The following is a 25,031-nucleotide window of genomic DNA, read 5'->3' on the forward strand; positions in this document are numbered from 1 at the left end:
TCTGCGCAGGGCACATTCTAATGACGTTTGGTCACGGACTTGCCTGGGCAACGCTGGGTGCTACAGCTGGTCAGTTAATAAAGAGCAGGAGGTGCTTGAGGGGCGCAGTTTAAGTCCTTTGGAAACAAGGGTCCAGTGGGTCCACATATATTGAACAAGCACCCTGGCTTTTGCATAGACCAGTGTTTGATGGGGCACTTTTGGGATGTCCTGCAGCTGCCGCCTGTACCAATGCTTGATGGAGGCTCTGGGGTAATTTTGATAAATGTAGTTTATTAATACATATATATATATATATATATATATATTATATATATATATATATATATATATATATATATATATATATATCTTGTGTGGCCCAATGTGAGGGGAACTCTCAAGCTTTACAGTTTATGACATCTTATTATAAATAGCACCTTTAAACATTTAATTAGTGAGTGTACACTTATTTGGGCACAGTACAAGTATGGAGATAGATACATGACACGCAGCAGGGGAGAGGTAAGGCTTACAGTATCATCATATAAATGTGTTAGATTAGGAGCTGATTGGTTGCTATGGGCAACTTCTGCACTTGTCCTCTTTAGAAGAAGGTTTGATACATCTCCCCTATAGCACTGACTGAGGATCACACACACATCACAGACACATCTCTGACTGAGGCAGCAGCAGCATCTCTCCCATGGCAACAGAATCCAGTCACGACCTGTTTCCCATTGGCTGCCCTTATCGCCCTCCCCGCCTCCACACATCGTCTCCTGGACCCATTGGCCAGCGCTGTTCCCGCCTCCTGCTGCCACTGGGTGGTCATGACGTCACCGCCGCAGCCGATTGGCTACTCGCCGTTTCTCTCCTCAGCGAGCTGAGTCCGTGACGTCAGGCGCGGTAGCCGCCATTTTGGAGCGCTGAGGTGACGGGAGCACAGGGGGGGAGGAAGCCTTTGCTGCTTGCGTTCGCCGCTGTCCGCCCTTTCCCCGAGCCGGTACGATGTCCGAGAACTACGAGGGGGACGTGCAGCTGGAGGAGACTGGCGAGGAGAAGCAGGTAATGGCGCCCTCCGTGAGGGGAGAGGGGGGAATCATGACATCTGTGTGGTGCATGGGGCCCAAGTGGCCCTCAGTGACTGGTGCTGGTATTATAGTGGCTGCATGGCCGGTCAGTGAGGAGGAGGGCCCCCTGTTCTAGGTTGTGTGGGAGATGTCAGTCACTGTGGGGCTGGGGCATATATATATATATATATATATATATATATATATATATTATACACACGCACATAATATATATGTGTGATGTGCATGTAACAGCTACAGCAATGTCACTGTTATGTATCTATATGTATTTTGCATGAATTGTGCCAATGTGATTGAAATTTAATCAGAAAGTGCTACATTTCTGTGGCACTATTTTCCCAATATAACTTAATGGGTTAATTCAATTGCAGGTGACGCCTGGGAGCAGAACGCACCATATTGCCCCCAGTATTGCATATTTTTATTTGCGGCCCCTTAGGGGTGGGTGCAAAATAAATACGCCATATCAGGGCTACTATGAGTGCAGCATATGCGCATAGAAGATCACGGGCGTTGCCTGCGATTGAATTCAGTGATCGCGCTGAGTGGAAAAATTTGTGAGTCCCAGGGACTCACTTTAGAAAATTGGGGTCATATTCCACTGTATATATGTATATTACAGTATGCATAAACAACCACCGAGCCTATAAATAAGGATGCCGACGGTCGGCATCCCGGTAAGTGTCTAATGCCTGGTGTCGAAATCCCGACGCCGGTCATTAGACCTATGCCGGGGGCCCAACACCTGACCTACAGATCGAAGGTAAGCCGGACACAGACAGCCGCTGGGGGGGGTTAGGTTAGGGGTTCCTGAGTCCTGGGGAGGACTTAGGGTTAGGCACCCTCCCGGGAGGTTAGGGTTAGGCTAGGGCAGTGGTCGGGGAACAGGGGTAAAACTGAAATTCCTGGGGGTAATGGATGTAGGGCTGGAGGTGCACGTGAACCGGGTGCGCCGCTTTACCCGGCTGTGCCGCAGGGAGGCCCTAAGCCGTACCCCTGCTGTGATGTTATTACCAGCGAGCTCCCGGCTCCTTCCCTGCAGCGCCGCGTTAGCCGGAGGCTGGAGTTCTCTTCTGAACTCCAGCTTCCGGCTCTCCCCATGCGCACTATGAGAGAGACGTCATGACGTCTCTCCCATAGTTCCGAGGAGCAGCCGGGCGGACAGGATGGCGGCGGATGCAGGAGCGGGGATTAAGGTAAGTGTTTTTTTTGTTTTTTTTTGTACAAGTGGCACTACAGGGGCATAACTATGGGGGCACTGCTACAGGGGCATAACTATGGGGGCACTAATATAGGATTTCCTTCCTTTCAAATCAAGGGGGTAAAGTCGGCGTATCTAAATATATTTTGGGGTAAAAGGTAAAAAAATTCCCTGGGCTAGGGGAAGGGGGGTTAGGATTAGGCACCCCCGGGGGGAAGTTAGGGTTAGGCTGCGGGGAAGGGGGGTTTAGGATTAGGCACTTAAAAGGGGTTAGGGTTAGGCACCCCTAGGGGAGGATTAGGTTAGGAAATAGAAAATATACTTACCTATCGGGATCTTCACTGCCGGATTTCTGCTGCTAGGATTTGAACCATGGCTGGCGGTAAATCATACGGATTCCCTATGAATATGGTGGACTTTGCAAGCTAAGAAGGATACATTAATATTTTCCTCTCATACGATGTACTGTGCATATGTAATTTGCTCCTTTTGCAATTAAAAAAAATCCCACCGCATCCATCCACCCATTTAATGCTGGAAAATAACTATATGCATAAGTACTGGGCAGTTGCTACTCAGTCCAGTTGCTTCTTGCAGACGATCTTGGAAATGGCTGGGGTCTTACTTGGAAGAGGATCGGGCCCAGGAACAGCATGGAGGATTCTGTATCACCTAGCCACTAGCAACACACCTCAGCTTGGAGGCCCGGGGCACAGAGTTGCATGTTGGCCAGTGCTGTCTACCCTACGCGCACAGGCAGGGTGTCAGGGAGCGCACAGGCAGGGTGTCAGGGAGCGGCAGACGCGAAGAGAGCCCGGCGGCATCACGTGACCGGGAGGCATAAGGTTTCAGGCGCTGACTAGAGGAGACTGCCGTCCGCGGTTATTGGTGGGGGAGCTGCTTAGGATGTAATTTGCCCGGCTGCTGCAGTGGCCGTCCTGCAGGACCCAGTCCTTTTAAAAACTGGAGTCCCTAATCGCTTCTAGCACGTAAATACTCGCTTTAGCGCGTATTTTGCGTTCACTGCAGCTGTGACCCTTGTATCCAGCCCATCTGTGTCACCCCTGTCTGTCTGCCCCCCTTCCCTTTAGAATGTAAGCTCTCACAAGCAGGGCCCTCTTCCCTCATGTGCGTCTCCTTCACTTAATTATACTTTAATATACAACAGTACCTAACCCTTGTCTGCTGACACCATGCTGCTTTATCTAAGTGTTATGCAGCAATGTATTAATCATGTATCTGTCCTGCAGTGTTTGGTTAATAACTGTTTTCTTGTGTGCTCATTTGTTTATGTACAGTTTAAGGCACTGCGAAACCCTTGTGGCGCCATATAAATAAAGGATGATGATAATTGTCCCCTAAGTGATAAGCATTTAAAAAAAACACAGGGTGCAACAGGCTTGAGCAGGTTTAGTCTGCAGAAATGAGAGCGTTTGGGATGTATTTTTTTTTTTTTTTTTTTTAAATAAGAAACTTGGTATTGGTGAAATGCGTGATTGAATGGGTCATTTTTGAGTCTGTGTTTGTAAGGTTGTACATTCCACAAAAAGCACACCTGCATTTTAGAAAGTGGTACCGTTGAAATAGGATAACTCCGCAGTAGTCATATTTTATTTCGAAATAGTTGGGAATAAGGTCTATGAAAATAGTGAACGCAAAGTGCGTTACATTTCTAAACTCTAACCAAGAGCATCAATGGGTGCAATTCAATTGTTTTGGCCCCTCCTTGCGTCCAACTGAGCTATTCAATTGATGCTCCTGCAGTGATCGCACTCAGCTAGAAAAAATTGTGGGTCCCAGGGACCCCTCACTTTAACAAATTGGGGTCCTATTCCAGAGTTTCTGGGTCCCATCACATATTATTATGCTTTTGAGCTCGCCATATACAGTAGCATCAGACCACCCCACATGCCCTGCACATAGCTCATGGGAAGTCACTCATATTACAGTACAGATAAAGCTTATAATTACATTGCCTTGATCTTACATGGCCAACAGGTGCAGTGCTGTGGGCAGAGAGGGGGTGAGGGCAGGCAGCAGTTGGAACAGTGCTGGGCACAGGTAACAGTTTGAGTAGAGGGGTGTAAGGGCAGGGAGCAGTTGGTGCAGGGAGGGGGTAGAGGAGGGTAAGAGCATGTGGCAGTTGGGGTAGGGAGGGGGTTAAGTGTAGATAGCAGTTGGATCTGTACTGGGGGGCAAAGAGGGAGTTAGGGGGCATGCTGTGCTGGGGATAGGGTCAAATACCTGTGGATAGCTGGGGTAGTACTAGGGGGCAAAGAGGGGGTTAGGGGCATGCAGTGGTGGGAATAGAACGGGGATAAGGGTAGATAGCTGGGGCAGTACTAGGTGGTAAGGAAGGGGTTAGGGGCACGCAGTACTGGAAGTAGGGAGGGGATAAGGGTAGATAGCAGCTGGGGCAGTACTGGGGTAAGGAGGGGTTTAGGGGCAGGCAAGTGCTGGGGGTAGGAAAGAGGTAAGGTGCTAACTGATTATGAACACTAACAGTCCTGTGGGACTACCCTCCGGACCCCCCTGCGCCCATGCCACATTGATTAATTGCAGAGTGTTGGCTTCCGCGGCACCCCCAGCCTGTTTGTTTTCTTAGCTGAAATGCACCAAAACTCACCCCCTCCCGCCTTCCCTCCTGCCCGCCACTCGCTTAATAACACTTACTTTGTTCCAGATCAGAGAATGCAGGGACATGTAGAGTGACACATATTCTCCTACTCGGCTCATGTAGCCGTCTGTATAACGCCAGAGCCGCCTTCATGCTGGTAGCGGTATGTATTAATGCTTACCACCACGGTCTAGGCTCTCAATTGAAACCCGATCAAGTCACCGCTGCAAATTCAGAGCCTAGACCGCGGCAGTAAGCATTAATACATCCCGCCCCGGGTGTGCCAGCCTTCTATGCTTGGGTCGCCTTCATACTAGATACTGTCTGAAGCCTTCTGTCCCTATAGCGCCGGGTCCCGCAGCTGCTGTATCTTGGAAGGGTGCCAAAGTGCTGGCTCCTACCCCACTTTAATAGTCCTCCCTGCCGCTGGGCCAGGGAGATGTCAATCAATTTACAAGTAGCCAATCCTGGTGGAGTGGGTCCCCGGGGACCCACCCCTTTTGAAAAAGTGAGTCCCCTGTGTCCATTTCCGAGTAAAATACGCGCTATAGCGCATATTTGCGAACACTGCTCCTGTCGGGCGAATAACTACCAGCGCCGGGATTTCAGTTCGCATCCCCAGGGGGTGGCAAGCTGAAATGCGCAAAAAGTGACCCATTTGGGCGCCCAAACGGTACTTTTCGCGACCACGCCCAAAACTTTGGGCAGGTGTAGCCCTTTGTAGCTTATCGCTCATATCGTCCATTTTAATCGTACCGTGTACGCACCTTAAGACCTCTTATGTACAGGTATTAAAATAAAGCATATGAAACATGTTTAATGCAAATCAACAAAGCCTGGTTGATGTGCTGCTGGGGCTCCAGAACATAAATGAAGCAAACGGACCTCCACACGCAATCTGCCAGGTTTTCAGCCTGCATCATAGCTGCCTGCAACGCTCATGAAATGAACACTTAGCACAATATAATGGAGATATATTGGAGTACTCAGTAAGTACACCGTACACTGTGCAGCGGGGAGCACACTCCCTGAACATTTTAAAAGCTACCGTAGGACAAAGTACAGAGTATTGTCTACAGGGTTTTCAATGCTCATGTATGCGAAGATTTCTCTTTGTGAATATTTGGTGCCCACTTGCCAAGATGGCATCTGTCACTAAAAGAGGACTTTAGACTGGATTAGCTGCTGTGTGCGGCTAAACATTGTGCTTTTGGGTGTGCACACACAGCTCTGGGGGATGTAGTTAGTGGTCAGAATCCCGATCTCCGAAATTCTGACCGCTGACCTCCCCATAGTGAGGGTTAGGCTGCTGGGGGGCGGGTTAGCCTGCGGGAGGGGAAGGTTAGGTTTAGGTTCAGAGCCTGAAGGAGGGGGTTTAACTTGTGACGGCTACATTTAATATTCTGTCGTGTGTTTCTTGTGCACGACAGAATATTTGCATTTTATATTCATTAGATAAAGGAGACCCTGGATGATATGTAGGGGGCCCAGTAATCCCCTCTTACATGGGGTGGGATTTAGTAATGTAAGGCGGTAACAGGTGGACCTGTCGGGTTAGCACTTATATAGGGGTATTCAATATGGAGCGAAAACTCAGTTTCTGCGATGTTTTCGCTTGGATGACGTCATTTTCGCCGGTTTTACTTTTACACCGTATTCAATTTGAAAACTTTTCGCCGGTGCGAAAAGTATATTGCATTCGACCCTGCGAAAGAGTATCACCAAGGAATGGTTGGCGAAAAAAAATGCAGAATTGGGGTTTTGGGGTGCAACATTTCGGAAACCACCATGAAACCTTCAGACAGTCCCCCAAAGGTAAACTGTCAAATTTAAAAAAAAAAAATACCTGAGCACCCCAAAAAAAGCACTTTCATTTTGAGGGCACAAAAAAAATGGGAGGGGTGCAAAGTTAAAAACTAGCGAACTACAATCTAGGGGGGGTCCCCAAGTATGCCCCTGGTGTTTTTTCCATTGCAGGTGTTTGTGGCAGGTGGATTTTTCAAGTTTTTTCACTTTAGCAACTTTTAAATATGCTCATCCCCATTTTCAAGTACCCCAAATTTGCTGTGACTAGTTATTTTCAGCCAAAAAAACTTCTAAATACTATTCTTCACCACCTTCCCAAATCCCCAAAATAGCAGCTATCGAGCCCGTTTAAAGACCCCAAAAACCTTCTGCAGGGATCCCCCATGTCAGAGCATCTTTTTGGGTGTGATTTCCCTCAAAAATCAGTGAAGTTTTCGCTGATTTCACACTCGCCCGGTGCCGTTTTCGCCGATTTCATATTGAATACGGGTATAATCGGGGGTGCGCGCGATACTTTTTCGCCGGCAAAAGCTCCGATGTGCGGCGAAAACATCACCAACGGGGTTAACGTTTCATATTGAATACCCCTCATAGGAGTCCTGATGACTGTTCTGTGCTACTTTAACGGGGCACTGCAGGTATTTAAGCCCTTTCCATTGTATTGCCAGCTTTCATTTTAAAAACTCATGATTACATCAACCAGAATGGGTACTCTGTTCTTAGAGTCCTGACCATTCTGTCACCTGAAGGGCTTTAAAGTGGCTGGCACCTTGGCAAAGGCCAGTCCCAGGCCACTGCTATAATGTGATTGCAGATTTGTATAAATGTGTACAAGAGCAGTGAGTTGGTTGTTTTGTGGTGGGTTTTGTTCTCTCTAAATATCATCTTCCTTTGAAGCACCTGCTACATATCAACCCATGTTATTTATTGCTAATTTTCTGTCTACCTGTTTGGTTGAGAGCAAAGTACTTTGATAGAAAACAGAAGGAGAGGATGTTAGGAATTGCTGAAATACTGCAGTGACCACTCAAGGTGATCCAGGGGGTAGTACTGATAAGGTGAGGTAAAGGCCAGTCCCAGGCATGTGATTCATATCCCTGGTGCTTGTGATCCCTTGTTCAATGCTAACTTGTCCACTAAGGGACATATTCAATTGGGGTTGGGGGAGAGGTTTAACAAGGTAAGTAACCTTGTGCCCAATTGTTGGATTACTGCGGGCATGCACGCTCCCAATACCTGTGGTATCCAATAGAAAAAAAGTGGTTTGCAGGGTTTTCAGAGCTGAAAACCCCACAGCGCATGGTCTCTGCGCCGCCCGGTGGCCTCCCCTCCATCTTGTCACTGGGGAGAGGCTGCTGGGAGATGTAGTTCTCCCAGTGCCGTCTACACTGGGAATACACTCGGGGGAAGCGCACCTGAAAAGGGGGCGTGGCCATTGAAAAGGGGCGTGTCAATAAGACGCGTCACCTTTTCGTCACTCTTGGGGGTGTGCCTGGCACTTAACGGACACGCCGGGCAGCTCCCAGGCACTGCTGACAGGTAGAATAGATGCCGGGCGCATGCGCCCAGCGTCTATTCACCGGCGGTGACCGTGTCACCGCACATTTCACCACCCGCGAGACACGGCAACCCGCGGGTGAAGACGGCACCTGCAGGATGTCTTAGAGGTGCGCTCCACAGTGAGGGCAGGGCGCTTTTTGCCCTCCAGAAGGAGGGCTGGGCTCAGCGCCTCGCTAAAACAGCCTAGCGGGAACGCTATTAGTACTCGGGGTGCCGCCGGGGTCCCAGAGCAAGTCCTGCAGACTTGCTTTGAAGGTGCGAGAAAAAAATACGCAGTGATTTCTATTGAAGTCACTGCATCCCATTTTCAGTCACCTAATTGAATAGCAAAACCCCACGGCTGAAGGAAAAACCGTGCGCCTCAGGCTTTTTTACATATCCTGCCTGCAATTGTATTCCCCCTTAATTGTCACTGGTAGCTTACTCCAAGCATGGAATCTGTATGAAATACTGCCGGCCACATTGCCGGCGGTTCGATTCCCAGCAGCGGCAGGCCGACAGCGCTGGAAATCCCGATCTCCCTAGGTAATTATTAACTAACCTAACCTACCTCCCTAACCCTCCCTTAGGAGTACCTAACCCTAACCTCCCCCCTCTAAGTGCCAAACCCTAATCCCCCCCCTCTAAGTGCCTAAACCTAAGTCCCCCGGGGGGCTGCCTAACCCTAACCTCCCCCCAGGGGTGCCTAACCTTCCCTCGCCCTAGCCTAACCCAAACCTCCTGGGGGGTGCATAACCCTAAGTCCCCCCCGGGAGCCCTAAACCTAACCCTCCACCCCCCGCGGCTGTCCGCTCGCGGCGCCCGGCATCCCTTCGATCGGGATGCCGGGCGCCAGTCTCCCGGTGTCGGGGAAATGAGCGGCGTCTACATCTAGACGCCGGGCATTTCACCCTCGCCGGGATATGACAGTCGAGAAGCCGGCTGTCTGTATAAGGTCAGCCGGCTTCCCGATTGCATCCCCCAAGCATGCTGCTCCTGCAAATAAAAATGAAATTCTGTGAGCAGGACAGAAAGTTCTGCATAGGTTCTGTTCCTCCGTTACAGTTGCTGCAGGGGGAGTCTCTGTCCTAGCTGGGACTACTGTACTTGGGCGGCTTTGTCTCTGGATCTTGGCAGAATTGCAGAGTAATAGTGATGAGATCTGTATGCTGACTCCTCCAGCTTCTGCTAAGGTCAGATAAGAGATACAGCTGTGAAGTGCTAGGCAGCTGGGTTAATGCAAATTGAGCTTTCACATGGGTAATAGCTGTGACCTTCAGGGGTGCTTGCAAAATCTTCTGTAATGGCGTGAAAGGGCCGGGACATCCAGGTAGGCAACGCAGTGTCGTAGGGACCTCTAGCCCCACACGTCACAGCAGGGGAAGGCAATGTGTGGACCTCCAGCTGCTGTGGAACTACACATTGAAGCATACTTTGCTACAGTTTTGCTGGTAAGGCATGCTAAAACTCTAACGGCATGCTGGGATGTGTAGTTCCATAATAGCAGGAGTATCTTGCATTTCAGTAGGATCCTGATGGCAACATGAGAGATTATCCCTCTAATGAAAAACATAGGTGCACTTAGCCCGGGAACTAAATTCCTGTGTCTGACAATAAGGGGTATTGTCAGTTTTACAGTTTTCTTAAATATCTACAGTATGTACCATTCATTTTATTCTTGTCTGGGTTTTTTTTTTTTTTTTTTTTTTTTTTTTTTTTTAATCTTGTTTCTAGCACATTTTACTGTTTTTCCATATATCAACCCTAAACATTTAATCTAATAGCAATTCTGTCTTTTGCATATATTTGGGGTAGAAATAATGCAAAAGGGCTGCCAGGTGGAAAATGATTGAGAACCATAGAACTAGCTGACAAAAGCAATGGGGATCAATGATCCGTATGCTAGACTGATACATAAGATTTTGTATTCATACCTTGTCCCTAACCTTACAGCACGCTGTGCCTGTGGGATGTGTTATGTGTTTCTTGGGCTACCTCTTCTTCAGTTTTATAAATCTCTACGCAATGTATCATTCTCTCGTTGGTTAGTGTTGGTGTCATTCTGTTAGGCATATACACCTGTGCTCATTCCTTAAATGGTTACTATATAAGGAGTGAGGAGAATCTGTTAGCCACTTCTGCTGTAAGCATCCATTTATATACCTGTGACTATTGCAAGGGGTTGGGATCAACTTGTATCCTAGATTGAGATGAGGGATTTCCCTATAAAGGGTTGTACAACCAATTGATGGAAAGAATATTTGTAGATGAATTTGTTCAGCTGTTGAAGAGTACAGTACTGATAAATGATTGTATGAGCATGTACGGTTTCTGCTGTTTCAGCGATGCCAGCTTGTACCGCCAGGCCTGCAGCACCATAAGTAGGTGTACATTGCTCTGCTCCACACTGTAAGGGCAAAAGCTTGTCTTCTGCAAAAATAAAATACACCCAATGACAGTCTGGTTTGTCTGTAGCTGGTTCCTTTAGGAAAGCACTATACAATACATCCTGGGCCTGAGGCAGCGCTGCAAGTAAATTGGGCGTATTGAGCATGTAGAGAAGAAACGAGTATACAGTACTTGCCCGTATGCAGAGCTATTTGCATCTTGCATGAGTATTGCGCGTGTGTGTGTGCGCCCCTGGTTTGCTAGTAGTTGTCGTTGACATCATCGGTGCACATAGTGTCGGTCTGGGGCATGAAGGGCTCACTGGAGGAATGCAGTGATAGCGGCCCATAATTAGGGGTGTGGCCAGCCGCCGGATGGGCTTGGCTAACTATTAGCGAGTGCATGGTCCGGGCCCCTTTAAAAAAAAATAAATAATAATTATATATATATATATATATAGTCATAGTAAATACTGCTGGTGCATGCATGATAATGTAACATGATTACTTACAGCAATGCATTGTAGAAAATACACCATAGTCGTGTGCAGTAAAATGTAACGTATGTATAATTCAAGTGCACGGTCTGGATCCTGATCCCTAGAGGAGGGGGTTGGCCTTCAGGCAGTGGAGCCCACCAGTGGTTTCCCATGTGGGCCAGTCCGATACTAAGTGCGCACTCCTACTTACCCTACACTTGGTGCAAAAGATATGCATCCGAACAGGCCTGCGTCCAGCTCTTCATAACCGTGAGAAAGCACCGTTACAGCCAAGTTCCACCTCAGTGGAATTCATCAGTGGAGATACGATCGAAATTTGTACGACTGTGTATCGCCTGTACTTGTGTGCGCTGATTGCTAGAGCACTTCATGCAAATTACTCTCTGCAAGTACTCATCAGCCCCCTGTCTGCTATGATGTATGTTGTCATTGGTCATAGTGATCTATATTTTATAAGATAAAGTGAATATTAGTGTGACTGATTTGTATTGCACAGGTCAGAGTATAGCACTTACCATGGCAGGATTAGTGGGCAGTAGAAGTGCCGCCTTGTTGTATCGTGCACAAATGGCTATTGTGCAATAATACTTGTGTAGGATGGTGAGCTGCAATGTTATTGCTGCCTTCTACTATTCACCTTTATATTTTATACTGTGCATGATGTTGACTGTTCAGCAATTCTGGAAATCTAGTAAGTCCTGCTTATAATACCTGCTATATAATCTATTTTATTGTTGTTTCAGGACTCTCAGGAGAAGGAGGCGGTAACCCCGGAGAAAGCAGAAGAGCAAAAACTGAAGGCCAAATACCCCAATTTAGGGCAAAAGCCAGGAGGCTCCGATTTCCTCATGAAGAGGCTTCAGAAAGGGGTAAGTGTGTTGGACATATTACATTACGGTTATCTTGGTGAATTTGGGGTTTTCAGGCATTTGTAGATTGATGTACACTTACACGCACATATTTCCGCTCTCTTCGTCTGGTTCTGACTCAGCTATGTCACCTTGTTCCAGGAGGTTTTCTAGAGCGGTCAGAGAACGTGCGTTTGTAATGGAGATCGGTTTGGTATTGACTTTGTTATGCTGTGATCTGAAAACGTCCTCTACCAGTTGTCACGTGATTTGGATAACCAATTAGATGACATTTTCAGATGCCAACTTGCGCTAAGTTGGCGAGAAGACCCGAATCAAAACCGAACCGCTCATATCTAGTTTGTACTGTACATTGCATGAACTCAACCAGCAGTCATCGGTGTAACCTGCCAGGGCCGGTGACGTCACTGAGGCGCAGGATCCAGAACATCTCCCCCTCTATAATGACAATGAGCTTATAGTAGAAAGGGGGTTGCTTGTAGTATGTGGCCCCAACTTGTCACTCGTAACGTACTTTGTAAATTGATAAGCGACTCCCACGTCATAATGACAACACTGATTGGCTAGTGCTCCTTTATTTTTACTGTTTTATTTTTTTTCACTATTCTTTCCTTTTGCTTCATATTCGGAGGGTTTTCACTCCCTTGTCATCAGCCCAGTTTTTTTTTTTTTTCTTCCTTAGTCTAAACGAGATACACATTGCTTTCTTTAGGTAGAGTACTAGAATGTACTGTTTGTTTTTATGGGACTTATATGTGCAAACACTTAGAACAAGGGGGGGAAATACTTTTGGTTTATTCTCGGGACAGAATTCTCTCCATATGACTTGGGATCATTGGGAAGTCCGGAAAGAGGTGCGAGTCCTTTGGGTTAGACCATACTTGTGACAGCAGGAACCTTTTTGCCTCTTCTCCTATTCCATGTGCGATTGGGAGAAGCATCTGGATAGCGGTCATGGCTCTGGGCAGTTTAGGACTCTGGCAGCAGGATGGCTGGCAACGCCAGGAAGAAAGGGGTATCGGAAACAATGAGTGAGACAGGTCACTGAAGCCTCCACAGATAACTGATCTATGGAGTTTGTCTGGGTCTTCATCAAGAGGACGAGAATGTATTGTGGGAAGGTTCCCCCCCCCCCCCCCCTGATATTATCAGATACAGCTAGAACCGCTCTATAGATCAGTACTTGGACAGGAGAATCAGCATCCCAATAGAGATTGTGTGGTATTCCTGTGAATTAGATACAATACTGGAAATGTCTCCTGATGAGAAGAAAATTCAAGAATAAAGTCCTTTTCATAAGAAAAAACAATGTCAGGGCTCTAGATTCCAGAGACTAGAAGGAAAGGTGGTCCTACCCTAAAGCGGGTAGGGGAAAAGGGGTGTATTCCCTTTTATCTCAGTAATTCCAATTTCAAATCATGATGATGTCAGGAACTGGGTGGCTGGAAGACTAAGGTCCCTTACACTGGTGTAACATTACAATTTCCCCAAAAATGGCTAAATCATTAGGTGAAATGGGCTGCGCAGAGAACAGATTTTGCCATCTTCCCAATTCAATTTCTACTTCAGGGTCCATAGGGTATCCACAGGATACCTTGGGGTATAGGTGTGACGTCAGTCGCTGGGCACCATAGAGTTAAGCTTTTCAGCCTCCCAGGATGCACTAGGTCCCCCTCCTATACCCCGCCCCCGGGCCAAGGCACCTCAGTTTAGTTTGGTGCCCGGCCGGAGTCGGGTGCACCTGTTGGAGTGGGGGCTAGAAGAGCCCCTGAAGCTTTTCTTCATGCAGCTGTGGCTGCACATCTGGATGAACAGCATGGACAGTCAGTCCTGACGTCCATGCTGTCTTCCCTACACCCCGCCGGTACCAGAACGCCGGTACTGATCCGGGGATGCTGGTGGGCGTCTGGGGTCACAGCTAGCGGTGACCCCAGATGCTCCGGACCATGGCCGGATTCAAGGGGGACAGAGGTAAGCAGCGGGGTCCCGCGGTGGGTCCCCGCTGATCACATGGTCCTAAGTCCCCAGGCAGGGGGCTCCCTGGGGACTGGCTGCAGCGTGGAGCCAGGCGACCAACCTGCGCTTCCACTACCCCCTGGGACAGCGGACCGCAGCAGAGCGGTAGCGCTGCGGCGTCCCAGGGGTTAAATGCATGCCAGGGGAGCGCGCCTTCCCTGTCTCACAGCCGGCGCCTCCCCCGCTGCACACAGCCCTCTCTGCACTGTGCTGACTGGTCGTGTCAGTGCTCCTCCCCCAGGCCAGCTTCTCTCTGCTCCTCGGCGGCCATCTTCTCTGCAACGCATGGTGAACGCTGCTGGAAGCCTGGAAGGAAGCATCGTGGTCTGGGTCCCCACGCATACCTCTCCTCCGCTGTGGCTCAGGTCTGTGTATGCAGCGCTGTGTCCTACCAGGCCCTGTGTCTGTGTAGTTGAGTGATCAGCGCTGTTAGTGCAGGAATTGTTATTTCTCTGCATTGTATGTGACTGTGCTAGCGCTGCCTGTAACTTTTCTTCTCAAAACTGTCAGCTTTATTACTGTCCCTGTTCTTTCTGTTAAAGCCCTTGCGGTGCGGTGCTGCAGGGTGGTCTCTCGCCTATTTAATACTTAATTGGTGAGAGAGGTCACATACGTGGTGCCATCATGTCTGAAAGTGATTTTCCCCTCCGGCTACAGTGTACCACGTGCAAAGTACCGTTAGCGGAGGGGGAGGGTAGCGCGGAGGGCCTTTGCCGGCAGTGTTTGTCCATGGCGCGGCCTATTACGGTTACAGCACCGGTACAGGAGCCGCCCTGGGCTTGTTTCGCTCAGGCGTTAACAGCTTTAGTGGGCCAGTTAGCTCCGCAGCCCGCGTTTACTCCGATGGGTTTGTCCCAGCAGTCTGTGGTGTTGTCACCCATGCAGGGGTTCCCACGACAATTGGTGGTACCCCACAGTCTCCCTATTTCCCCGCTCCCGGGTTCTCAGGAACCAGCGTGGGTTAACTCCCTGACGAGTTCTGTACAGCACTTGTCGGATGTGTTGCAAGGGGAGTCTGTGATGCGGCCTCATAAAAGGCCGGTGGCGTCTCTGTCCGCTCCTTATGAGGATGACGAAGGGACGTCTGATGATGGGGAGATTCTGGATCCTTACGATCAGGAACCTCTCCATACTAAGGACGCTGATGCTAAGTCCAAAGTATATATTCCTGGACTTATTCGGGCGGTCCGCACAGCCTTGGTGATTGAGGACGAAGTTCCCCCAGCGGCTAAATCTAAGTATGCCTTTTTCAAAGATGTGAAGGGCGATGCCACAGTCTTTCCTCTTTCGGGTCAGTTGGTGGACCATTTAGAGGAGGCGTGGAAACAACCTGGCAAAAGATACCAGCCGCAGAGACGCCTGGCGGTGGCTTATCCGTTCGCGGATAATTATTTTGCTAAGTGGGAATCCCCTCCACAGGTGGATTCTCACGTGACCCGTCTTGTCCGTAGTGCCACATTGCCGATGCCATCCATGTCCTCCCTTAAGGATGCTACGGACCGCAAGGTAGAAATCTGCCTGAAGTCCGCTTATTCCCTTGCAGGGGGGGCAGCACGGCCGGCTATGGCCATTTGCTGGGTTACCAGAGCGATGGAGCGCTGGGCGGATTCATTAGAGGCTTCTTTTGAATCCGACTGTCCGGCCGAACAGGCGGAGTTGATTGGCAATCTCCGTGATTCGGCCACCTACATCAACGAGGCGGCTCTAGACATTAGTACTCTGGTGTCTAGAATTTCTTCAGCAGCGGTAGCTGCTCGTCGCACCTTGTGGCTGCGATCCTGGAAGGCGGACGCAGATTCCAAGAAAGGTCTGGAAGCGTTGCCGTTTACCGGAGAAGTTCTCTTCTGTCCGGATCTGGATAAGATTGTGGCCACGCTGGCGGCAGCCAAATCGGCTTGTCTCCCGTCGGCCGCTGCTCCTTCTGGTTCTGGACCATCGTCCTTTCGGTCATCTAGGGCCCAGGGCAGGCCCAAACCACAGTCGTTTCCTCAACAGGCTGGTCCTAAGAAATCGGCCAAGCCCCGGAAGCAGGCATGGAGTACCAGACGTCCGGCCCCCAAGCCAGATGACAAGCCTGCGGCCTGGCGGTCCGGGCCTCCCTTTGGGGGATCCCAGGGTGGGAGGCTGCCTGCTACAGTTCGCCCAGTGTTGGTCAACCACTACGATAGACACTTGGGTTCTGGAGGTGGTTTCCCACGGATACGCCCTCTCCTTCCGGCACAGACCCCCGGCTCGATTCTTCACCACGGGTCTACCATCAGACCGGAACAGGGCTACGGAACTGCGGGAGGTATTGCACACTATGCTCCAGGCTGGAGTTATAGTGCCTGTTCCATTCCCCCCAGAGGGGCCAGGGTTTCTATTCAAATCTATTTTTGGTACAGAAACCCAATGGGTCATATCGTCCGATTCTCAACCTCAAAGCACTCAACAAGTCTTTGCGGGTCCCGAAGTTTCGGATGGAGACCCTACGGTCCATCATTCTAGCGCTGGAACCTGGGGACTACTTGGTGTCATTGGACATACAGGACGCTTACCTGCATGTCCCTATTCTTTTGCGCCATCAACAGTTCCTCAGGTTTGCAATCCGCAGCGACCACTTCCAGTTTCGGGCGTTACCTTTTGGCCTGGCGACAGCACCACGTGTTTTCACCAAGGTGATGGCGGTCATGGCGGCTTCTCTGCGGCTGCAGGGAGTCCGCATGTTGCCGTATTTGGACGACCTGTTATTGGTGGCAGGATCTCCAGAGCTCCTGTTACGCCACTTGGACCTGACCATTGCACTGCTGCAACGGCACGGCTGGCTAATCAACTGGCAGAAGTCCACTCTAATCCCGTCTCGGAGGATTCTGCATCTTGGAGCCTTATTGGACTCGGGACAGCAAAGGATCTTCGTGACGGAGGACAAGATCTCTGCTTTACAGTCAAGGGTGCGCAGTTGTCTGCACAGCCGCCGGGTGTCCTTACATTCGGCGATGAGGTTACTGGGCTCCATGGTGTCGGTGTTCGACATGGTGGAATACGCCCAGTTTCACTCCAGACCTCTGCAGCACCTGATCCTGTCCAAGTGGAACGGGCTGCCTCAGTCTCTGAAGTCCCAGACGATTGTGCTCACCCCGGAGGTTCGCCTGTCCCTTGCGTGGTGGTTACAGACGACCCACCTCAACAAGGGACGTCCGTTCTGGGTTCCAAATTGGGTCCTGTTGACAACGGACGCCAGTCTTCGGGGCTGGGGAGCAGTTTCGGGTCCACACTTGTTCCAGGGCAGGTGGTCGCCGACAGAAGCGGAGCTTCCAATAAATATCTTGGAACTCCGTGCGGTCTTCAATGCTCTCCAGCAGGCACAGCGGTTTCTCCAGGGTCACCCGGTGCAGGTCCAGTCGGACAACGCTACCACCGTGGCCTACATAAACAGGCAAGGAGGAACTCGCAGTCGGGCGGCTCTCGTAGAGGTGTCTCGGATCCTGGTTTGGGCGGAGCGCAGTCTTCTGGCCATATCAGCGGTCTTCATCCCGGGAGTGCTCAATTGGGAGGCGGACTTTCTAAGTCGCCAGGATGTTCATCCGGGGGAATGGTCCCTGCACCCGGACGTTTTTCAACTACTGGTGGACAGATGGGGTCTTCCAGAGATCGACCTAATGGCGTCCCGGCACAACAACAAGTTGCCGGTGTACGGGTCTCGCACACGAGACGAAGGGGCATCTCTGGTGGATGCTCTGTCCGTCCGGTGGACGTTCCGATTCGCATATCTGTTCCCTCCGGTATCCCTTCTTCCACGGGTAATCCGGAAATTAAAACAGGAAGGAGGGACGCTCCTGTTGATAGCTCCCGCGTGGCCCAGACGGCACTGGTTCTCAGACCTTCAGGGTCTGTCCGTGGACAGTCCTCTGCGGTTGCCGCTACGAACGGACCTCTTGTCTCGGGGTCCTTGTCGTCACCCGGACCTGATTCGGCTGTCTTTGACGGCGTGGCTGTTGAGACGGCCATGCTGAGGTCCCGGGGGTTTTCCAGCTCTGTGGTGCGTACCATGTTGCGAGCTCGGAAACCATCTTCCGCGAGGATATACCATCGCGTGTGGCATACGTTCTTCCAGTGGTGTCGACCGAGAGGTTATGCACCGCGGGAGTTTCGTCTGTCTCGGATTCTCGCCTTCCTGCAAGCTGGACTAGATCATGGGCTTCGCCTTGCTTCTTTGAAGGTACAGGTTTCGGCCCTATCTGTCTGGTTTCACCGTAGGATTGCTACAATCCCGGATGTGCGCACCTTTATGCAAGGTGTTGTCCGCATTCAGCCGCCCTTTGTTCCACCTGTGGCGACTTGGGATTTGGCTGTGGTCCTGAGGGCTCTCCAAGGACCGCCGTTTGAACCACTGGGCTCAGTGGATCTTAAATGGCTAACAGCTAAGACTGTTTTCCTTCTGGCTATTGCTTCGGCCAGACGTGTTTCTGAGTTAGGGGCTCTTTCTTGTAGACCCCCTTTCTTGGTTTTTCATGGGAACAGGGCAGTGCTCCGCACTCGGCCCGAGTTTCTTCCCAAAGTTGTTTCCCAGTTTCATATTAACGAGGAAATAGTTGTTCCGGCCTTTAACTCACCGGGTCTTTCCGTGGGTGAGGCCTCTTTGGATGTTGTGCTGGCCTTAAGGACTTATGTTGACCGCACTTCTTCGTTTAGGAAGTCGGACGCTTTGTTTGTCCTCTATGGCTTCCGTAAAAAGGGTTGGCCTGCTTCAAAGCAAACTTTGGCAGCCTGGATCCGTATGGCTATTTCTGAAGCTTATCTTCATGAAGGCCTGCCGGTTCCTCCTTCTGTGAAGGCTCATTCCACTAGGTCTGTGGGTCCTTCGTGGGCGGCTCGACGTGGTGCCTCTGCAGTCCAGATCTGCAAGGCTGCTACGTGGTCCTCTGTCCATACCTTCGTGAGGTATTACAGGTTTGACACCTTCGCCTCTCAGGATGCTTCCTTCGGGCAGCGGATTCTCCTTTCTGCACAGGAGCGTCCCCACCCTTAAAGGATACTGCTTTGGGACATCCCCAAGGTATCCTGTGGATACCCTATGGACCCTGAAGTAGAAAATATGAGATATGGTAAGAACTTACCCTTGTTATCTCTATTTCTACGAAGTCCATAGGGTTCCACAGGACTCCCGCCCTGTCGCACCTGTGCTGCAGATGGGCTTTGCTCTGGTCACCGGTTTTCCGTCTCCCTCTGGTGAGAATGTGATTCTTGTATGTGTCCAGATCTTTGTTCTCTCTCTTCCTTCTCCTCCTCCGGCCTATGGCTTGGTAACTAACTGAGGTGCCTTGGCCCGGGGGCGGGGTATAGGAGGGGGACCTAGTGCATCCTGGGAGGCTGAAAGCTTAACTCTTTGGTGCCCTGCGACTGACGTCACACCTATACCCCAAGGTATCCTGTGGAACCCTATGGACTTCGTAGAAATAGAGATAACAAGGGTAAGTTCTTACCATATCTCATATTTTTTCTCATGTGAACAGAAAAGCTCTGAGCCCATCTTGGGGGGTGAGGGGGGTCTTTAAAAAGTGGCAGTTTTGGGCCATTATAACTGTTTCTAGGGTTTTCGGTCTCTATCGAAGCATGTGATGGCTTGTGCTCACGTGTTGTATTGCTTCCTCAAGGTCAGCGTCTGTTTAAAAAATCTTTGTTGTTGTTGCAGCAAAAGTACTTTGATTCGGGAGACTACAATATGGCAAAGGCCAAGATGAAGAACAAGCAACTGCCATGTGCCGGGCCTGACAAAAACCTCGTTACAGGCGACCACATCCCAACGCCGCAGGACCTTCCGCAGAGGAAGTCTTCACTCGTTACCAGCAAGCTAGCGGGGTAGTCTGCCGCTGCAGACCGGTCTTGTCCACAGCTACACTGTACCCTAGAGCCGGGAAGGCGGACGGACTCTTGCATAAACTCGTCAACTTGTTAGCGCTGGAAGGGCTGGTGCCTCTTTGTCATGCAATGTCTGATCTAAGCTCATAGTCGCTTTCCAAGCCAACAAGATGTCACGTGACTACAGATTTGCAGTGGGTGATGGACGAAATGTGTGATGAGTTCTTGGTGCAGACAGATTGGCTCAGACAATTACCTGACTGTTATATAGTGTAAGATATATATATCTCTATCTATGGGTTTTGCATTCCTTTTTGTTTGTGTGACTCGGGCATGCTGGAGACTAGTCACATTGGCAGCAGCGATTCCTGGGACAAGATTGGCCATGTGAGTGAACCAAACGGCTCAAGTGCGTCTTCTCTTGTGCGTCCAGTCAAGCAGCGCTTTGCATGGATAAGGGGACCCAGTGCTACATCACTGTGTAAGATAATCGAGCCTGTGACCTCTTCACCATATCTGTGAGCGGCTAGGGAGTCTGACGGATGTGGTGAAATGTTGTACTTAGACTTTCTCTGTCTCTTGTGCAAATGGTACAATGTGATTAGTTAGCCTGTATCTTTGCCCTGGTTTATAAACGTTCTATTGCCATATTGATTTTACAGAGCAAAAAGTTAGTAACAATTTGGAAGTAGAACGTTGGTGGTCCTATAGTTTTGGTTAAAACCATCATCCTTTTAAGCGAGAATAATACATTGGAGGCGGACATATTGTAGGAGTGGCCAATATGAATGAGGGTTTGGCGTATTTGGTCACTAGAAGCCAGTGAAACCCCCTGAAATGTTAGTAAATCCAAAATCCTATCTCCCTCTTGTTTGCCTTGGCGTTTAGGAGGGTAGATTTCTTAAAGCAAAAATAAAATCTGTTCTGAAACAGGCAGCTAGCATGATTGAGTCTATATGGTACTGTATAGTATTGTAGCTGTTGCTCTTTGCTATGCCAAGTTTATTGCCAAACTGTCAGAACAGTATGTACCATGGAAAGCCAACACCTGGAAGGACTTTCTAAAAAGGGGTTTGCCAGTGAAAGTAATTAGTCTTCCTTCCCTCTGATTAGAACATGGATGACCTTTCCTTCAGACCCTTGGCATTTTATGATATGCAGTTGTCCCCTGAATCTACATATTCTCTCAAGAGAGCTACAGGAAACTAAAATATGATGGATCGCTAAAATGACAACAGGCTCCCAATTGGACAAGTTCCACGACATCCAGGCAGAAGTCTGGGGCTTGCGCCAGTGAATTTGATCCCTCCTCTCAGTACGAGTGCGGTCAGAGGTGTTTCACATAAAAAGGCCGGGTTCTAGAGTATAATCTGTCGCTTTGGGGAAAAAAGTGCCCTGGAAAAGCCTTTTTAATATAATTTACAGTAAAACTTTTTTTTTTTTTTTTTTTGTGTGGACCTCCTAAAATATCTAGTGGCCTGAAGGGTTTGGTTGTGTGTAGTTAAAGTATGCCTGCGGTATTCTAAAATCTTTTTGGTCTGAATTGTTTTCATAGTAACACAGCCATGGCCTGTTGAATCGAAGCCACTTTGCGCTTATATATAAATCTGGTGATAGCGCAGTTTATTTAGGAGACGTCCAACACACTGTTCACTCATTGAGTGCATACATTACAGGGTGTCTCCATCTAAAATGGTTTTGGCTATAGAATAGCATCTGAACAATGTCTCTGCTTGCCTTCCTCTCTATTTTTCCGCAGGGTATAAAACATGGCCACCCTTTGGTGACACCCAAATTGAGCACAAACATTGGGTTACCCCTAGTTAAGCCATTCATGACTATGTTGCATCACTGAAGATGCTTACTACAATGATAAACCTTCTAGTTGTCACGCTTTATCCTAGAGTGCAAGCTGCACTCCTGTTCCCCCACAATGCATTGCAGATGCCACATAGCCAAACCTCCGTTTTTGTTTTCCAAGGGCCCAGGGTAAACTGGTAAAATTTACAAAACAAACATCGGATAAGTTTGTCGAACCGTTTTCTCCAGCATGTGAAGGATTTACACATGGTGGCCGACTATGAATAACTATATCTGTACAGTAAAAATGTTTAAAGTCAGATTTTCTTTTCCTCATTTTATCTGAGCAAATATATACAGTCTTATATGGTGTATGTACATAATTTTTGTAATTTGTATTACGAAAACAGGAATTTGTGCACCCAGTTGAGCACTTGCAGTAATGTACAACCAACTCTTGTGCAGTTCTGACAGTACAAAATACTGTATTCGGGTAAAACGCGTGGTTTGTGATCAGGGCATGAGCCTGGCGAAATGCATTGGGTTGAGAGTGATCTATAAGGAAAGTGTAAAATAAGGGTTGGACTGTATGTAGTGTACCTTATATACAGCCTAAATGTGCATGGATGGACATAGAAGAACATCTGGTTCAGTAAAAGTTTTCTGCACAAATTTGTTTTTGTTTTTTCCCCTTGGGTAAAATCTGTTTTATTTATAGCACTTACAGCAAACAATACTGGTTCCAAAGACCTTGATCGGATGAAGACGCCTCCTACCCTTGCAGTAATGCACCATTGTAGCAGCTAATCCATTTGTAACCTAGCTTGTGTATTCTTGAGTCTTCCATGCTTCTTGTGGGCTCTGCAGCCAAGCTCCACCCACTTGTGCCACATGATTCAACTGTCTATGACCGGGGTGCCAAGCTCGTGGCCGTCCAGCTGCTGTGGGACTACATATCCCAGCATGCCCTGCCACAGTTTTAGCAAAACTATGGCTGTGCATGCTGGGATGTGTAGTTCCACTGCTGGAGGGCTGCAAGTTTGACACCACTAGACTATAACACTCAATGTGACCCAGTAATGTGTATTCAGAACATATGTCCAATTCTCAACTTCACAAAAAACAACACTTTAGTAATAATTTTATTACGGAGAATCAATGAAAGTATTGTTACTGAACTCGTATACGATATCTGGCCTGGACATATTTGTATGTTGTATTTCTATTGGTAGTTTGTGAGAACACTGGGTAAAATGCTCGTCTGCAGCAAATATGGTGTTCTACAATGTAGTACAGTAACAATTCTAGCGATACTGGGCACAGAACAGTTTTAATGAAAGGGTAAGAATGGCAAACATGTCCTGGATCCTATAGCTGCCAATCCGATATTAGACTTTATCAGGCTGTTACAATGAAGACCAATTAAAGGAAGTGATTACAGTGCTACTTTTTGCTGTACACTCCACGTTTTATATAGGAATATTAGATTGTCGGAAAAGGGGACTGTGTTTCGTCGCATCCGCCATCATAAAGGACACGTATGGATGTCCGAGGAGAAATGTCCTTCAGAATGGCTGGAGAACAATTGAGCTGTCTGGATGGGAGCCGTAATCCACAGGAGCACCGAGTGAGCCATGTGCTGAATAATAAAATCGGCCCATTGCCTTTAATGATTTTCTTCTTTGACTAATGACATTGCAACTTCTGAACAGAAGAGCCCTATTTAAAGGGTTACATTAAAGAAATCATCGGAGTCAGATGGAGAGTGGTGCGAGAGAGAGTTAATCTGAGACTTTTGGAGTAATACATTCTGAGCATGCACAAAGAATGGACTTGGAAAAACAACTGACTTATATACATTCACACTGAGCATGCTCAGGGCACTAATACTGAAAGCTTGTCTCTTAGTGCAGGATGATGGCTGGAAATATGTTCATTTAGCAAGTTAGCAGTTCTGGGTGCCCCTATCTCATGCTGCATAGCCCATTGACTGTAGATGCATACATATATTTTCTTCAGGGTCCATAGGGTTCCACAGGGAGACAATGGGGTGTAGGTGGTACTTAGAGGATCGGACACCAACAGCAAAGCTTTTTCTGTACCAGGATGATCCGGTCCTTCCCCCCCCCCTATACCCTGCCCACAGCATGAAGGAAACTCAGTTTTTGTTGGTGTCCGACAGGAGCTGGATAACCGTTCTACAGTGGGGCTGCTTTTTAAGCAGTCCAAGCTTTGTTTTATGATTTAGTTTTTTATTTTATTTTACTATAACAGAGAAAGCAGTGCTAGATAGTCCTCTGGACGTCTGCACTGCTGCTCCATCACCCCTCCGCGACTCCAGCCATAGGCTAGGTACTCTCAGCGGGGTAGCGCGCGGGGGGGACCTAGATAGCGTGGCTACTCAGACCCCAAACTCAGCCGGGAATCAAGGGGACAGGTAAGGTGGGTTGCCTGCGTCTATGTGCAGCCTTACCTCTGGTCTCAGGAGACAGACCGGATGCGCTTATGTAGACACTGGTTCGTATGGGACATAAACCACCAGGGGCATAACTTTTATACTGGTGCAAGGAATGGCTGTGGCCAGGGACCCGGTGGTTAATGTCAGCATAGGGGAGATGGCCCCTCCCCCAGCTCAGGGTGCCATTCCACTGCGGTCTTGCCCCTGAGCTGCTCCTTTCTCCCTCCGCCCTCTCAGAGACTCACGACCTCCCCTGGGGGCTCCCAGGGTGGCAGGCAGACTTCTTCAGTTTGCCCAGTTCTGGCGTCAGACCACCACAGATGCCTGGGTACAAAAAGTGGTCTCTCACGGGTACACCGTCATTCCTGCGGCGGTTCCCCCAGCAGTTCTGTTGCACAGGCCCTCCATCGGACCCAAGCAAAGCCTTGCTCCTCCAGAAGGCCATTCAGTCCTTGCTGCACTCGGTTAATAATTTTGGTCCCGTCATCACAGCGAAGGACGGGTTATTACTCTTCCCTTTTCTTGGTTCAGAAGCCCAATGGGTCTCATCGGCCTATCCTCAACCTCAGGTCTCTGAACAAGTTTATCAGGGTGCCCAGGTTTCGTATTGAAACTACGCTCTTTTGGCCTGGGGATTTTATGGTGTCAATGGACATTCAGGACGCTTGCCCTACATGTACCTATGGCACCCTCTCATCAGTGATATCTCCCGATTTGCTGTCCTACAAGCACTGCCTTTTGGGCTTTCTACAGCTCCACGGGTCTTTACCAAGATCATGGCAGGTATGGCAGCCCATCTTTCTTGTCAGGGGATCAGACTGCTCCCATAATTGGATGATCTCTTGCTCTTAGCTAGCTCTCCAGGGGTCCTTCACCGCCATCTACAAGTAACCATTGCCTTTCTACAAACGCACAGCTGGCTGATCA

The 25,031-nt window shown here is 49.0% G+C and overlaps 1 protein-coding gene across 1 annotated transcript; it reads left to right on the forward strand.

Moving 5' to 3' along the window:
• Positions 1–859: 859 nt before the first annotated feature.
• On the forward strand, positions 860–20,789 carry ENSA (endosulfine alpha). The gene is made up of 3 exons (XM_088467658.1): positions 860–1,047; positions 11,867–11,992; positions 19,680–20,789. The coding sequence occupies exons 1-3, from the start codon at positions 991–993 to the stop codon at positions 19,848–19,850; spliced, it is 354 nt and encodes a 117-aa protein (XP_088323784.1). The 5' UTR covers positions 860–990; the 3' UTR covers positions 19,851–20,789.
• The last annotated feature ends 4,242 nt before the right edge of the window (positions 20,790–25,031 follow it).

This window comes from Taudactylus pleione, unplaced genomic scaffold (genome assembly GCF_031769625.1).
Source record: "Taudactylus pleione unplaced genomic scaffold, aTauple2 ptg000073l, whole genome shotgun sequence".
NCBI lineage: Eukaryota > Metazoa > Chordata > Amphibia > Anura > Myobatrachidae > Taudactylus > Taudactylus pleione.